The following is an 18,211-nucleotide window of genomic DNA, read 5'->3' as shown; positions in this document are numbered from 1 at the left end:
CTGATTTACGAGCAACATTGAAGAACCTATTGAATACTGCTTTAGCTAGGCTTTATCTCCACTCCCAATTTAAATATTATGCTCATGGAGATAAAACTTCTAAATTTATGATGCAGCGCATCAAGCAGAGGAAATCCCACATTTTTATCCATAAGATTAAAGGGAACCTGTCACCTAAAAAACGCATATAAAACCGCCAGCAGTACCTTATAGTAGCCCTCAGTCTGTTAATAATCATATGCTTGATCGGTTAGTCTGATGCTCCGTAGGTTCAAAAAACAATGTTTTAAGCGCCATCAGCGCTATCTTGCCGGTCAGCTTGAAGTCAAGGGGGCAGCGGCTTCCTTGCTTCAAGTCAAAGTAAGCCCGCACCCTAACCATCCCCTCTCTTGTTGGATTGACAGCCTGCAGCGCGGCCAGGATCGCATAAATCTCGCGCATGTGCGGTGCGCTCCTTGGTAAGGTGCGATCTAGTCTTATTAACAGACTGGGGGCTACTATAAGGTACTGCTGGCGGTTTTATATGCGTTTTTTAGGTGACAGGTTCTCTTTAAGGTCTCTGGTGGGGGAGAGGTTTTTACCACCTCGGCTATTGCAACGCAGTTTCAGAACTTTTACTATTCTCTATACAATCTGCGTGAGGCTGAACTGGCTGGCCATGCCCCCCCCCCCTCCCCAACTGGGGACTGTGACATCTTGCCTCCGCTCTCTTTCGTTGCCTACCCTGTCTGACTCTAAAGCACAGATGCTGCAGAACCCATTCACTATAGATGAACTAGTAGCTGGTCCTAATGGACCAGGTGATTTTTCCCTGCTTTATACTACCGCACATTCTATAAAATCCTAGCGCCCCACCTACTCTCAATATGCAATAGCTCCCTGTCTGGTGTCCATTTGTCGGTAGATATGACTGGGGCTTATATTTCTCTAATCCCTGAGGGGGGGGGATAGGTCTTATTGTGCAAACTACCGTCCGATATCCTTGTTGAACTTAGATTTGAAACAACTGGCTAAAATGTTGGCCACCCGTCTGTCCCAGCTTCTCCCATGCTTGATTCACAAAGACCAAGTAGGCTTTATTGAGGGCAGGGAGAGTAGGGACAATACTACCAGAGTCCTTAATGCTACCTACCACTCTAAGAGGCTTAAACGTCCTCTGGTCCTTCTCGGCACTGATGCCGAGAAGGCTTTCGACAGAGTTAGGCTGGGATTATATGCGGATGGTGATGTTAACATTTGTGCTCCCCAATTCATTTATTAAAGTAGTCTTCTCCCTTTATTCACATGCTTCAGCCTCAATCATCATAAACAACACTCTCTCATCCTCCTTTATAATTCAGAATGGCACCAGACAGGGATGTCCTTTATTCCCTTTAAAATTCGTGGTAGTTATGGAATTCTTGTTGCAGGCGGTCAGGAGAGAAAGTGAGATCAAGGGCGTCCTAGTGGGACATCAGGAACATAAAGTCGCAGCTTTTGCAGATGATCTACTCATCATGACCACTAATCCAACAAACGCCCTGCCTTGTGTATATCATATTTTGGAACACTTTAGCCTTTTCTCCAATTTTAAAATCAATATGAATAAATACAACATACTTAGCATAGACCTCCCTGGCTCAGTCAAACACGATCTGATAGCTAACTCCCCGTTCAACTGGGACACCCCATATATTACCTATCTGGGAGTCAAAATAGGGCCCAACCCTTCGTCACTTTTCCAACTAAACTATACCTCTCTGTTACAATCGATAACGGACCAGCTCTCCACACTAAAAACTCCTATGCTATCCTGGTTTGGAAGGAAAAATATTGTTACATCACTCATATTGTCTAAACTGACGTACCTGCAGAAGGTCTTACCCATCCCTGTGCCGAGATCGTATTATGCTTCAGTGAAACAGCGAATCCGGACCTTTATATGGGCGGGAAGGAGGGTTCATCTAGCATACTCCACTTTCAGTTACCCCAAGCCCTATGGTGGGATCGGCCTACCTGATCCGGTTATATGGAAAATATTTTTTTTTTTGAGGGCAGTGAACTGGTTCGCTCGACCTCTGGGCAGGTCTTAGGGTACCTATGGAGCAGGCACACTTCGGATCCCCCTTTACTGGTCTCTTGGTGGGGACGAGTGGCTTTCCGTGTTTGGACAGGTCCCTCAACCCAATGGTTAAAACCACACTTTTAGCATGGAGATGGTTTCAGTCATCCCACTGTGCCATCCCCCTACCTTCGCCTCTGATTCGAGTGCAAGACATCCTATCTCATGCACCTTTAACCTTGCTTGAAAGTCTACCTCATTCCATACGTAACTCCACACAGTCAGTCCTAGCTCTATTCAATGAGAATGGTGAGGTTTGGGGGGTAAAAGATATGTCACAGCTTTTCCCTGAGAGTCGGTTTTTCCCACCTTTAATATCGTTCCTGCGCTCCTTTATCTCTAAACATGTGCCTAAAATCGTCACACTAAACTGATCTCTCAGATTTTTAAGAGGCTATGTACCCCCGTGCTCATGCCAAAACCAGCGTTCATAGGTCTCTGAGAGAAAGACCTGGGAATCTCCTTTACCCGTCAGAAATATCAAGGCTTTTCTTGACGCCTCACAAGATTTCAAGATTGTTTCGAACACAGGAGAATGGTTATAAAATCCTCACTAGGTGGTCTAAAACTCCTGAGATCACCTTATATACAGGGAGTGCAGAATTATTAGGCAAGTTGTATTTTTGAGGATTAATTTTATTATTGAACAACAACCTTGTTCTCAATGAACCCAAAAAACTCATTAATATCAAAGCTGAATATTTTTGGAAGTAGTTTTTAGTTTGTTTTTAGTTTTAGCTATTTTAGGGGGATATCTGTGTGTGCAGGTGACTATTACTGTGCATAATTATTAGGCAACTTAACAAAAAACAAATATATACCCATTTCAATTATTTATTTTTACCAGTGAATTCAATATAACATCTCAACATTCACAAATATACATTTCTGACATTCAGAAACAAAACAAAAACAAATCAGTGACCAATATAGCCACCTTTCTTTGCAAGGACACTCAAAAGCCTGCCATCCATGGATTCTGTCAGTGTTTTGATCTGTTCACCATCAACATTGCGTGCAGCAGCAACCACAGCCTCCCAGACACTGTTCAGAGAGGTGGACTGTTTTCCCTCCTTGTAAATCTCACATTTGATGATGGACCACAGGTTCTCAATGGGGTTCAGATCAGGTGAACAAGGAGGCCATGTCATTAGATTTTCTTCTTTTATACCCTTTCTTGCCAGCCACGTTGTGGAGTACTTGGACTCGTGTGATGGAGCATTGTCCTGCATGAAAATCATGTTTTTCTTACCTTGCAGACTTCTTCCTGTACCACTGCTTGAAGAAGGTGTCTTCCAGAAACTGGCAGTAGGACTGGGAGTTGAGCTTGACTCCATCCTCAACCCAAAAAGGCCCCACAAGCTCATCTTTGATGATACCAGCCCAAACCAGTACTCCACCTTGCTGGCGTCTGAGTCGGACTGGAGCTCTCTGCCCTTTACCAATCCAGCCATCTGGCCCATCAAGACTCACTCTCATTTCATCAGTCCATAAAACCTTAGAAAAATCAGTCTTGAGATATTTCTTGGCCCAGTCTTGACGTTTCAGCTTGTGTGTCTTGTTCAGTGGTGGTCGTCTTTCAGCCTTTCTTACCTTGGCCATGTCTCTGAGTATTGCACACCTTGTGCTTTTGGGCACTCCAGTGATGTTGCAGCTCTGAAATATGGCCAAACTGGTGGCAAGTGACATCTTGGCAGCTGCACGCTTGACTTTTCTCAGTTCATGGGCAGTTATTTTGCGCCTTGGTTTTTCCACACGCTTCTTGCGACCCTGTTGACTATTTTGAATGAAACGCTTGATTGTTTGATGATCACGCTTCAGAAGCTTTGCAAGTTTAAGAGTGCTGCATCCCTCTGCAAGATATCTCACTATTTTTGACTTTTCTGAGCCTGTCAAGTCCTTCTTTTGACCCATTTTGCCAAAGGAAAGGAAGTTGCCTAATAATTATGCACACCTGATATAGGGTGTTGATGTCATTAGACCACACCCCTTCTCATTACAGAGATGCACATCACCTAATATGCCTAATTGGTAGAAGGCTTTCGAGCCTATACAGCTTGGAGTAAGACAACATGCATAAAGAGGATGATGTGGTCAAAATACTCATTTGCCTAATAATTCTGCACGTAGTGTAATGCAGTGGGTCGGATACCTGCTGGAGATGTCTAAAAAAGAGAGGATCCCTTTTCCATATTTGGTACACCTGTCCCCTGATCCGGACTTAGTGGTCTGAGATCTTTAGCAATTGGAATGAGATTTGCAACCTATAAGGGTCCATTCACACGTCCTGTTTTTTTTCATCCTGAAAAACGGTCCGTTTTTTGCGGATCCGTTGTTCCTGAAAATGTTTCCGTATGTCATCCGTATGTCATCCGTTTTTTGCGGATCCGCAAAAAACGGGAACATGTATACATTTCAATAATCAAATAAAGTTGTTTGGATTTCTTTGAAAAAAAATATAAAAAAAAAATATAAAAAAAAATGTGTTATGTGTTTCCAGGAACGGAATCCGCAAAAAACGGATGACATACGGAATGACATCCGAATGTCATCCGTTTTTTGCGGATCCATTGACTTTGTATTGTACCAGGATCCGATTTTTCAGGACAAGAATAGGACATGTTTTATATTTAAACGGACATGCGGAACGGAACAACGGAAACGGACAGCACACATTGTGCTGTCCGATTTTTTTCCAGGACCCATTGAAAATGAATGGGTCCAGATCTGGTCCTGATCTGTTCCTGAAAAAACGGAACAGATCAGGAAAGAAAAAACGGACGTGTGAATGGACCCTAAGTCTTGATTTCGCCTCGTTTGGCCTTGTTGGGAATCTCACCCACCGATTCTATTAAGGATCCCTCACCACTTTTCAAGTCCCTCCTTAGTGCAGACTGTCTTTTGATTCCGCGTTTCTGCATGTCTACTGATCTCCCATCTATATCTCAATGGATGGGAAAGGTTGATCAAATATACAGATTTGAGGAGATTGCAGCATGGGAGAGTCATACCATAACTAAGTATAGGAGCCGCTGGCAAGCATGGACCTCCTTTCAGAAATTTTTGGTGACTTTTGTTTAGCCTTTTGGAAACTATCCTTCTCGGGGAACTTAATAGTAAACCAATCTTCTATGAGTAAATAACTTACCACTGTCGTCAATTTAGCCTTTAGTTTATTGTGCAGTGCCTGTGAACTTTATTGTTCTTACCTGTATGTTTACTTTTTTCTTTAATAAAGAATTGGCAATATAAAAAATATAAAAAATCAACTCCCGTTATTCACCGAAGTCTCGTGGAACGAATTTAGCTCGCCCGTGCTCATACATTTAAATTCTGTACGAAGACGGATCTGAGCGAATCAACTTCGGATCTTGGATCCGCAGCTCGATTTGCTCATCCGTAGAAGCCATGATAAATCAAGGCCAATGTTTTTATCCAACGAAAAATATTTATCACCTATTCACAGGAAGGATGATAAATGTCTGATCGATGGGGCCTCCATGATCACTAGAACTGAGGTCCTGAGCCCACAACAGTGCAGTGTGAATGAAGCAATGGAACCTATGGGGTGGGTGAACACAGATGAGTACTAAAGCCTTTTATTCCTTATGCAAATTATGGCTTCAGTGCACCAAGGGGCGTGGCCTAACCCCTCAGTGCACCTCAGCTTTTCTCCAAAATGTCGCAACTGATTTTCACAACACAGGTATCATTTTAGTCAGCATGTCAACCCTACTAGGCAGTTATACCTGGTTTAATAAACTTGATCCTGCCAATGGATGCTCTTTAACTTGCTGCATGGCATTAGTGGCACACATATAGTGCCATGGGTGCCACATTATGGCTCTGTATGACTCAGATTTTATGGTGCCACTAAATGTTAGTATAGATGAGCCCTTATGGTTAATGTCTATGAGCTAGAGAAATCGTGGTAAACAAAAGGGTAACTTTGGGAGTCACAATGGTCACTAAGTAGATGTACTGTCATCTCTACCACCAGTTGTGTTTTTCTAATCCTGCACAACCCCCACCAAAATGGGGGGGAGGGGGATCTTTACAATCAGAACTGAGGTATCCTGATCTGATAGAGAGGTCCTAGCTCTTGTCTTGGACCCATAGGTTCCATTGCTCTGGGGCTATTGAGACCAGTGATGCCGTATTTTATGACAGTTAGCACTATTAAAATTAGCTTGACTGCCATGTCTCTTTCATTTGGAGGTGCAGTCTGGCTACAAACAGGTGGGAGGAGGCTTTACCTGATACCAAAAACAGGTAAGCAGGCCTGATTGGCTAGTTTGTGATCCCCTTCACTCTATATTGGAGATGTATGTGCAGTACCCCAGACCTGGGGGTATCTGCAAATTGTTTTAATGTTACAGTATGTATTTCATATTGTATTTGGCCATAAGTACCAGCATAAAAGGTATGGAGCGCAGATGGTTGGCAAGAAGAGGGCTGACCACCCTGTCCCTGCCCTCTTGGTAGGAGTGGGTTTGTCCCATTTCCTGCCAGGAGGGGGAGTTGCTGTGTAACCTTAGAAGGGAGAGGATGCACCTACAGAGCTCCTGCTCCTGATAAACATTCTCCACAGAGACCAACTGGACAAACACTTGAGAGACAAGACAGCAGTGAAAGGCTGAGAACTGCATTACAGACACTGCTGCAAAATGAGGGACTACTGCTCAGACACCCATCTTGCAAACCACCGCTAGGCTAGTCAAAGTTCAAGTCTTAACCTGACAGTGGACACTTATATCTACAACCGGTCATCTGCAGTCATCTAACCTGCCTCCATACCTCCTTGAATAGTGAAATAAACTGCACTTTGAATCTGCTGCCATTATATTTACCGTAAGTATATTTTGCACTTAGTAAAAGAGACTGTTATATATTCATTTCTGGCCTCATTCTTCAGACTTCATTTTCTACTACACTGATCACCAGGGTGCAACGGCCTGAGGGAGTACACCGTGACACAACAACCATCAGGGCCACTACCACTACTATCCTCTACACCGGTTCCTCCGGGGCTTGCTGCATATGCACATAGGCATCCTACTCTTTACTCTCAGCTCTGACATGCACAATCATCAATTATCTACAGTATATGTATGCAGTCCTATGGAAGTTTAGGGTAAGAATCCCCATTTTAGTCACAACCATGACCACCTCATGATTTCATAGCTCGTCTTATGTAATACTGGCACAAGACTAGATTATCTTTTTGTATTGTACATCTACCAGTTTCTAAATAATTTCTCATTTTCAAGGGAGCCATTGTTCAGAACAGCTCATGTTTACATCAAAGATATCGTGATGAATACAGATTAATTGGTGCGGTTGAACTATTTCAGTTTGGCAGGTTTTCATTATGTTTGACCCCTAGTTTACACACACACACACAGAAAACAAACTGAGCACTGTTTGGAGATTTTGGACATGACAGAGAAGGTCACCGGGTGTCATTTTCTGTAGACTATTGTCAGGGAGAGATGTCATTCTCTTGAGTCTGTACATACCAGAGGGGTGAATGTCCCCAAGACCTTCACATGGTCACCAGATGCTTTGAGGTTCTGGTAAAGAGCTTCTAGAATATAATATCCTCCTTTACTGAGCAGTTATGAACACTAGTAGATCATGTCATTCACTGGTTAAGGCCCATTACAGAAAGGCAAAATACTGTTCTATATTAGGGTCTTTATTAAGGTAGCAACATCTGGAACCTGTGAAGTTCTAATGAACCAAACTTAGATCACTATTGAACCCAATGGTGGCATTTTATGCAATGCTCTCCTGGACCAATGCCGGTTGTGCGCAGGACTGCAGAACTGGCCTTCCCCTGTAGAAGTTGCCTGTCCCATGTCCTAACAGTGGATTGTGGCACCTAGATGCCCCCAGGACCTATAGTATGGCTGAATTGTACAATAATCAGAGGGTCACAAAAACCATATACAGACGTGGACAAAATTGTTGGTACCCTTTGGTCAATGAAAGAAAAAGTCACAATGGTCACAGAAATAACTTTAATCTGACAAAAGTAATAATAAATTAAAATTCTATAAATGTTAACCAATGAAAGTCAGACATTGTTTTTCAACCATGCTTCAACAGAATTATGTAAAAAAATAAACTCATGAAACAGGCATGGACAAAAATGATGGTACCCCTAGAAAACACAGAACATAATGTGACCAAAGGGACATGTTAATTCAAGGTGTGTCCACTAATTAGCATCACAGGTGTCTACAACCTTGTAATCAGCCATTGGGCCTATATATATGGCTCCAGGTAATCACTGTGTTGTTTGGTGATATGGTGTGTACCACACTCGACATGGACCAGAGGAAGCAAAGGAAAGAGCTGTCTCAAGAGATCAGAAAGAAAATTATAGACAAGCATGTTAAAGGTAAAGGCTATAAGACCATCTCCAAGCAACTAGATGTTCCTGTGAGTACAGTTGCACATATTATTCATAAGTTTAAGATCCATGGGACTGTAGCCAACCTCCCTGGACGTGGCCGCAGGAGGAAAATTGATGACAAATCTAAGAGACGGATAATCCGAATGGTAACAAAAGAGCCTAGAAAGACTTCTAAAGAGATTCAAGGTGAACTTCATGCTCAAGGAACATCAGTGTCAGATCGCACCATCCGTCGTTGTTTGAGCCAAAGTGGACTACATGGGAGACGACCAAGGAGGACACCATTGTTGAAAACGAATCATAAAAAAGCAAGACTGGAATATGCCAAACTACATGTTGACAAGCCACAAAGCTTCTGGGAGAATGTCCTGTGGACAGATGAGACAAAAATCGAAGTTTTTGCCAAGGCACATCAGCTGTATGTTCACAGACGAAAAAATGAAGCATATCAAGAAAAGAACACTGTCCCTACTGTGAAACATGGAGGAGGCTCTGTTATGTTCTGGGGCTGCTTTGCTGCGTCTGGCACAGGGTGTCTTGAATCTGTGCAGGGTACAATGAAATCTCAAGACTATCAAGGAATTCTAGAGAGAAATGTACTAGCCAGTGTCAGAAAGCTTGGTCTCAGTCGCAGGTCATGGGTCTTGCAACAGGACAATGACCCAAAACACACCGCTAAAAACACCCAAGAATGGCTAAGAGGAAAAAATTGGACTATTCTAAAGTGGCCTTCTATGAGCCCTGACCTCAATCCTATTGAGCATCTTTGGAAGGAGCTGAAACATGCAGTCTGGAAAAGGCACCCTTCAAACCGGACACAACTGGAGCAGTTTGCTCATGAGGAGTGGGCCAAAATACCTGCTGAGAGGTGCAGATGTCTCATTGACAGTTACAGGAAGCGTTTGATTGCAGTGATTGCCTCAAAAGGTTGCGCAACAAAATATTAAGTTAGGGGTACCATCATTTTTGTCCATGCCTGTTTCATGAGTTTATTTTTTTACATAATTCTGTTGAAGCATGGTTGAAAAACAATGTCTGACTTTCATTGGTTAACATTTATAGAATTTTAATTTATTATTACTTTTGTCAGATTAAAGTTATTTCTGTGACCATTGTGACTTTTTCTTTCATTGACCAAAGGGTACCAACAATTTTGTCCACGTCTGTAAGTACATATTAATACAGCCATAAAAAAAACACTAAAACAAACTCACAGGTGGATGACACAAACCAAATACAGAGAGTCACGAAGGAGGAGATGATCTAGTAATAGACTGGATTGTGGATGTATGACTATCCATGTATTTGCGCATCTATAGGGTTCACTTACTTTGACACTGTCAGTGTTGCAGATTTCAGAGTGGTACTCGATGTCAAAGTCTGTAAAGTTGAGGAAGACTCGGTGTCCAGGGTCAACTCGAATCAGCCATGAGCACTCTGTGTTGTCATCATAGGGTCTTGGGTAATTCGGAGAATGGATTTCTCCATTTGGTGCTTGAAAAATTCCTCCACAACCTGAAAAAAAAAAAGTTAATTGTGTCCATTTTACAAACGTTTCAAACTGGTGACAATAATGCAGCAAAAAAATGGCTAAGGGTGGTTTACACAGGGGCGTAGCGTGGGGGGGGCCAGGGGGGCCGTTGCCCCGGGCGCCAAATTGTAGGGGGCGCCAGGCAGAAGGCAGTAAAATGAGGGTGATGGAAGCCTATGGCTCCCATCCCCTCCGTTCCGCCTGGCATCAAGCTTTAAAACGCAGTAGAGCGGCGCAGGAGTCCAGGAGATCGTGATTATATGACCGTGACCTCCTGCGCCGGGTCTCGCGAGATGACGCGATGACGCGGCGCAGGAGGCCACGGTGATGTGTTCCTGACTGCCTGCGCCGGGACGCCCAAGCAAAGACTGCAAGAGGTGATGAAGAGAGGTGAGTACTTTTTTTTTTTTTTTTTTATGTAAGTACTGGGGGCCATACTGGGGGCACTATGGAGGTGGCCAGTATATTTAAAGAATGGGTACCGTTTTATATTATACAGAGGGGCCATGATACATTATACAGAAGGCCATTATATATTATAGTTATACAGAGGGGGCCATAATAAATAATAATTATACAAAGGAGCCATTATATATTATACAGAGGGGCCATTATAATAATAATACAGAGGGGCCATTATATATTATAATAATACAGAGGGGCCATTATATATTAGAATTATACAAGGGGGCCATAATATATAATAATTATACAGAGGGCCCATTATTAATAGCCTCTCTGTATAACTATAATATATAATGGCCCCTCTGTAATATTAGGATATATAATGGCCCCTCTGTATTATTATAATATATAATGGCCCCTCTGTATAATATATAATGGCTCCTTTGTATAATTATTATATATTATGGCCCCTTCTGTATAACTATAATATATAATGGCCTCTCTGTATATTATATATAGTGACCCCTCTGTAATATTAGGATATATAATGGCCCCCTCTGTATTAATATTATATATATAATGCCCCTCTGTATAATTATTATATATAATGACCCCTCTGTAATATTAGGATATATAATGGACCCTCTGGATAATTATTATATATAATGGCCCCCTCTGTATTATTAGGATATATAATGGCCCATTATATATCCTAATATTACAGAGGGGTCATTATACAGAGTGGGGCATTATATATAATAATAATAACTAATATTAATAAAACTCTGCAGAGATGTGACGTGGCTGAAAGAAGGTGTCATGGCGGTCTTATCTCTGAATGAAGATGCTGAGGAAAGTCTACATCACAGGAGACGTCACTGGATGGATGAGGTATGTGGTGCTGTATTATACTGTATATTTTGTAGTGATGTATGTAATGTCCAAACACATATTTGTTATACGGTAGGGTTGGGGTTGGGGGGTGGATTGAGAATTTGGCGCATCCCTGCTGCATCCTGGCCCCAGACTTCAGGTCACACTGTGCGTGTTCTGAATTCTGGGGCCTTATACCCATCTACTACATCATCTGTACTTAGAGCGTTGTCACCATGTTATCTGTGGTGTTACATAGGACTGCTACATTAGCTGTAAAAGGGGCGTGTCCACAGGTTGGGAGGGGGGGGGGGGCGCAATACATGGCTCGCCCCGGGTGCTGGCAACCCACGCTACGCCACTGGGTTTACACATCAATTTTTAGCTGATTCTGAGTAACCTGGATTGTATTTTCTATAGAGGTTTCAAAAGTAGCAGCTGCATCATATGGCTCTCAAGCCCCAACGCCACGTATACACAGTAATAATACCATCTGGCAGGTGGAGGTTTTTGCAATGGGGCCCAGGAGCTTTAAGTTACTCCTCTCAAAGCATCCTTTGAAAACATTTCAAATGATGGGACATTTAAAGCATCAAAAATAGCAAAAAGCAACTTTTTCTTGATCAAAAACAAAACGTTACTCCTGTGAAGAGTTATGTGCTTCCATGGTTACAGACTGCAAACAAACCCTGCGTAGTCTGAAGCTACAACTATACTCCCTTCCATGTGGACCGACTTCTTGATAACGTACCCTCGGCAAGAAGTAGCGACTGATGAAAGGGAGTTTGACTGCAGGATCGGTCTACACAAGGTTTGTAAGCTGTTACCGTGGGGACACATTGACCTGCATCGGAGTTGCATACAGAAAAAAATAAATAAATACTTTTAAGACTTTTTTGCAAAGTTGCTTCATTTTTTTACATTTTATATGTATTTAGAAAAGGTTTTATTGATATATTGGACATAACTTTTAACTTATGTATCTCTTAGATAGTTCTTTGAGGAAAAAGAAAGTACCCTCTGAGAGGCTCTGGATATCACTGTAAGAAGGGACGTCTGACAGGGCAAGTACTTTTAATAAGGGATAGGAGGCAGATTATATATTTGAGGTACAGTCCATGGGCTCAAGAGAGTGCACAGGAGAGCTTGATATACCTCCGGGCACTTCCCGCCAAGTAGCATTAAACCCTTTTCCATTCACCAGGGCGTCAGTCTTGAACCAAACCGTCACAGCATTACCGGTGCTGGAGACCTGCAGAGGATTCCCCGGTGCTCTAGATGTACAGAGCTGAGCCAGCCTTGGAGAAGACAGCTCAGGACCACCATATATCTGAAAGAGTGAATTATTATTACACATTAGTCTTCATACATAGCCACCCCCCGCCTCATTTCCGTTCCTCAGATCAAGACCACAATTAGTTCTACCGTCAAATAACTGATTCCATTGCTGCTTTGCCAAGTGGGTGACTAACAGGAGTCTTCCCTCCAGGAGGAGTGATTTTCTGCCCTCTGACGCTACTCAATCACCAGTGTCAGAGCTGAGCTGAACGTCCTTTGGTCAGTTACTCCTTTAGTTCAAGTGCAGCTCATACAGGGAGTGCAGAATTATTAGGCAAATGAGTATTTTGACCACATCATCCTCTTTATGCATGTTGTCTTACTCCAAGCTGTATAGGCTCGAAAGCCTACTACCAATCAAGCATATTAGGTGATGTGCATCTCTGTAATGAGAACCGGTGTGGTCTAATGACATCAACACCCTATATCAGGTGTGCATAATTATTAGGCAACTTCCTTTCCTTTGGCAAAATGGGTCAAAAGAAGGACTTGACAGGCTCAGAAAAGGCAAAAATAGTGAGATATCTTGCAGAGGGATGCAGCACTCTTAAAATTGCAAAGCTTCTGAAGCGTGATCATCAAACAATCAAGCGTTTCATTCAAAATAGTCAACAGGGTCGCAAGAAGCGTGTGGAAAAACCAAGGCGCAAAATAACTGCCCATGAACTGAGAAAAGTCAAGCGTGCAGCTGCCAAGATGCCACTTGCCACCAGTTTGGCCATATTTCAGAGCTGCAACATCACTGGAGTGCCCAAAAGCACAAGGTGTGCAATACTCAGAGACATGGCCAAGGTAAGAAAGGCTGAAAGACGACCACCACTGAACAAGACACACAAGCTGAAACATCAAGATTGGGCCAAGAAATATCTCAAGACTGATTTTTCAAAGGTTTTATGGACTGATGAAATGAGAGTGAGTCTTGATGGGCCAGATGGATGGGCCCGTGGCTTGATTGGTAAAGGGCAGAGAGCTCCAGTCCGACTCAGACGCCAGCAAGGTGGAGGTGGAGTACTGGTTTAGGCTGGTATCATCAAAGATGAGCTTGTGGGGCCTTTTCGGGTTGAGGATGGAGTCAAGCTCAACTCCCAGTCCTACTGCCAGTTTCTGGAAGACACCTTCTTCAAGCAGTGGTACAGGAAGAAGTCTGCATCCTTCAAGAAAAACATGATTTTCATGCAGGACAATGCTCCATCACACGCGTCCAAGTACTCCACAGCGTGGCTGGCAAGAAAGGGTATAAAAGAAGAAAATCTAATGACATGGCCTCCTTGTTCACCTGATCTGAACCCCATTGAGAACCTGTGGTCCATCATCAAATGTGAGATTTACAAGGAGGGAAAACAGTACACCTCTCTGAACAGTGTCTGGGAGGATGTGGTTGCTGCTGCACGCAATGTTGATGGTGAACAGATCAAAACACTGACAGAATCCATGGATGGCAGGCTTTTGAGTGTCCTTGCAAAGAAAGGTGGCTATATTGGTCACTGATTTGTTTTTGTTTTGTTTTTGAATGTCAGAAATGTATATTTGTGAATGTTGAGATGTTATATTGGTTTCACTGGTAAAAATAAATAATTGAAATGGGTATATATTTGTTTTTTGTTAAGCTGCCTAATAATTATGCACAGTAATAGTCACCTGTACACACAGATATCCCCCTAAAATAGCTAAAACTAAAAACAAACTAAAAACAACTTCCAAAAATATTCAGCTTTGATATTAATGAGTTTTTTGGGTTCATTGAGAACATGGTTGTTGTTCAATAATAAAATTAATCCTCAAAAATACAACTTGCCTAATAATTCTGCACTCACTGTATTATTACCCCAAAAACCTGTGAATGGGAACCGAGCTGCAGTACCCCAGCATGGCCACTACACAGCAGACAGAGCTTTCTGCTTCTGGCTCCATCCACTGTGTTGGTTCCGGCGCTGGCGGCTGCTGCTGCAAGCAGCTGATCGGTGGGGGTGCTAAGTTTTGGACCCCCCCCAATAGAATTTTTTTTTTAAACTTTAGTTCTATATCTGTGCAGGGGATTTGGAGCAAATTTGTATCAGAAAACTAAGCTTCGACACTATAAAAATTGTTCATGAACTAGTCAGCACAGTATAATGAATCTAGTTAGGTAAACTGGGTGGAAACTGTGAATTTCATTACATACTAAATGGGGTTTGAGTTACAAAACAGCGATGCTGGGAAAACATATTGTGAGCAGGTCTCTGAGGGTCTCTGGGGAACAGGCAGGAAATATTAGTACTTGTCTCCATGAGTTTATATAGAATATTGAATACATATGTAAAGGGAACCTGTCAGTATGCAGGCCATTCTAGCGACAGAGAAGACGGATATATAGTACTGTCTAAAAAGATACAGTATAACTTAATTTATTGATTGAAATCCCTGCCCATTCTCAGGAGTGTTAGGAGTCCAGTGGGCGGTCCTACTCAGAGACTGACAGCCTTTCCTGTGTGAGTGTGCATAAAGGGCTGCCAGTCACTGAGTAGGACCGCTCGCTGGACTCGTAACGCCAGGATGGGCAAGGATTTAAATGAACAAATGGCAAGTTCTGCTGAATATCCACAAAACCAAATTATCTGCTGCCTGTAGACAACATGGTGTATTTATCAAGTCAGGTTCCCTTTAAATACATGTAGAACAGGGATCAGCAACCTCCGGTACTACAGCTGTTGTGAAACTACAACTCCCAGCATGCTCCTTTCACTTCCGTGGGAGTTCAGAGAACAGCCAAGCAAGTGTGCATGATGAGAGATGTAGTTTCACAACACCTGGAGTGCCGGAGGTTGCTGATTCCTGATATAGAAGGTTTGGGTTATACAACAGGCACACAGGGCACAGTTACTGTACTTTTTAAGTCAGATCTGTTTCCTTTACTTCTATGTTCAGAGCCTGAGCACATTTTTTTCAAATGTATTTCCAGTTGCCTGTATAGCACCAACCTATTCTGTGGCGAGGTACAAAAATTGTTATAAAACACTTTCTGGTTGACTATAATAAGTTCACTTGAAAGTCCAAAGGATACAAATTGCCACCAAAGTGGTGATCTGATGAGCACCAGAAAATGTCAATTTAAAGGTGCACTTGCAAAAGTACTTAAAGGGGTTGTCTCACTTCGGCAAATACCATTTATCATGTAGAGGAAGTTAATACAAGGCACTTACTAATGTATTGTGATTGTCCATATTGCCTCCTTTGCTGGCTGGATTTATTTTTCCATCACAATATATACTGCACGTTTCCATGGTCATGACCACCCTGCAATCCATCAGAGGTGGTCGTGTTTGCACACTATTGGGCGCCAGTATTATACTGCAAGATGATCGCTAATGAGCGTTCATGCTGTAATATAGCCTTAAAGCTTACACCCCCTATAGGACCACTAAATGTGTCCTAGTACCTGCATGAGGTTTGCATATTCTCCGAATGTGTGCATGAATTTTCTCAAGATACAATACCTTGGTTAGACTGATGGCAATCAATGTACAGCGCTGAAGAATATAAGCTCCAGGAAATGATGATTAAAGGGATTGGCTGGGATATTGATATTGATGGCCTGTCGTCAAGAGAGGTCATCAATATCAGATGAGTTGGAGTCTGACTCCCCTGCCGCTAAGCTGGCCACTGTGCCCTAGTGAGTCCTGTGGCCTCTTCCTTGGCAAATAAAGTCACACTCATCGATCACATGGCCTAGGCGCAGTTAAAGTGAATGTGTCTGAGCTGCAATACAAAGTACCGCCACTATACAATGTATGGCGCTGTGGTTGGTATGCAGAGAGCAGGCTGCAGTGCTGGGATGAACGCAGTGGTGCTTTAAAACAGCTCCTTGTTTGGGGTGCCGGGGCCCAACTGATCAGATACTGATGACCTATCTTGAGGGTAGATCATCAGCTTTTGATGCAGATTGAACTGGGGCAAATATTATTTTTCGACAGAAATGTATACAAGGCAGTTTTTCACATCACAGTCTCGCATCTCAGTGCTAGGACCCCCAGCGATCAGCTGAATCTCTGAGGAAAAATGGCAAAAAAGTGTTGGAATTCCCTACAGCGCCACCACAGGGGAAATTAAGTATTGCACACTTCTTATTGAATGCCATCTAAATGGACTTTGGCTAAAAGATGAGGATCCTGAATGGGTGAAACCCACTGTTAACAGTGTATTGAAAAACTGATTTTCTATTCCCTATAATGATAAAAAATAAAGAACCACAATATATACTGTATATATACACACTCACGTAGGGCATGGCTGTGTACGGCACTGCTTAGTGTTGGTGCTTTCTGCTGGAGCGCACTGTTTTTTAGCATTTTCTTCTGCCTTGTTAGCTCCATTTACTGATGAATTTCAGTCGGCATTCCAAAGTTGTGAGCAATGGAAGGGCCGAGCATGCTGCCGTATTATATGAGCTGGGCACAGCCGCTGCCACAGGATAATAGGGACAGGAGAAGGATTTGACCCTTTACAAATCAGGAGGACCTGTACCACACTGATATAATTGTGTAGCTGACCGCTGTTCCGTTCACTATGTCTGTTTCTGCAAAGGGTGGGTGACAACTAGTAGTCAAAATTACAGCTCCCACAGGGGTTGTCACCCAGCTCTCCGGAATCCTAAATGGCAAAAGTGCTCTAAATTCAGGTATTATACTGTTGCAGAGTTAAACGGGTTGGCTAATTTTTGCTAAAAAGTGGATCACAAAGTGCCCACCTTCTGGGACCCCCAATGATCAGCTGTAATTGAGCGTAAGTGTTTAGTTTTCCTGCAGCGCCACCACAGGGGAAATTAGGCATTACATAGCATCCTTTCAAATTAGTAGGTTGTACATGCAGGACAGGACTGGTCCTCCAGAGTGACAGATGCCCTTTGTAACCTTTCTTCTGAAGAGATGAGGCTCCTAAACAGAGGACTTCCCCCCTCGATTGATTCAGAATACCTTAATAGGGTGTATTGTAAGGGTATTTTTTAACTACTGATTGGTTCTGTCCCCTTTAAGTTCGTCTCTTTTATAATCCTAGGATATTCCTTGTAATGTAGTACCCATATCCCATTGTGCTGATAAGAACAAATTTTTGAGTGATCTCAGAGACATGCGTGATGCACACTGGAGGAGGGGCTGATGGGAATAATTGTGGTCCGGATGGACAATTAGGGGGGACTCCACTTGGAACGTCATCCTAGGTAGGATTTAATCACACTTAGTAAATATATTTATTCACTTAGCCTGCGTAAGCTTATTCATTCTGACATCTTTTGAATTCACTTTACATAGGCTATATGGAAATGTTTTTTTTAAACTGGACAACTCCTGTCAAGTGTTTATATCACTGCAAGATCCTCTTTACATATGCCCTTTTGGGACTCTTCTATATTAGCCAGAGAGGAGAACAGCCAACAAACAGTGAATAAAGATATGGGTGTCAGAATTTGGTGCCAATAACCAATTCGCTCTATTTAACTGTATGGGAAATAGTCGGCACAGCGCTCAGCTATCTCTGGCAGCCCCATGGAGTTGAAGGAAGCTGCTGT

General features: G+C 42.7%; 1 protein-coding gene across 1 annotated transcript in view; it reads right to left on the bottom strand.

Moving 5' to 3' along the window:
• The window catches only part of CUBN (cubilin), a 231,021-nt gene that overhangs the window by 123,121 nt on the left and 89,689 nt on the right, over window positions 1–18,211 (bottom strand). The window contains 2 exon segments of the mRNA XM_044294650.1: window positions 9,853–10,037; window positions 12,487–12,661. Of these exon segments, the coding sequence (XP_044150585.1) occupies window positions 9,853–10,037; window positions 12,487–12,661 (360 nt within the window).

The sequence above is a fragment of the Bufo gargarizans genome, chromosome 5, assembly GCF_014858855.1.
Source record: "Bufo gargarizans isolate SCDJY-AF-19 chromosome 5, ASM1485885v1, whole genome shotgun sequence".
NCBI lineage: Eukaryota > Metazoa > Chordata > Amphibia > Anura > Bufonidae > Bufo > Bufo gargarizans.
This window is presented reverse-complemented; position numbering and strand designations above follow the sequence as displayed.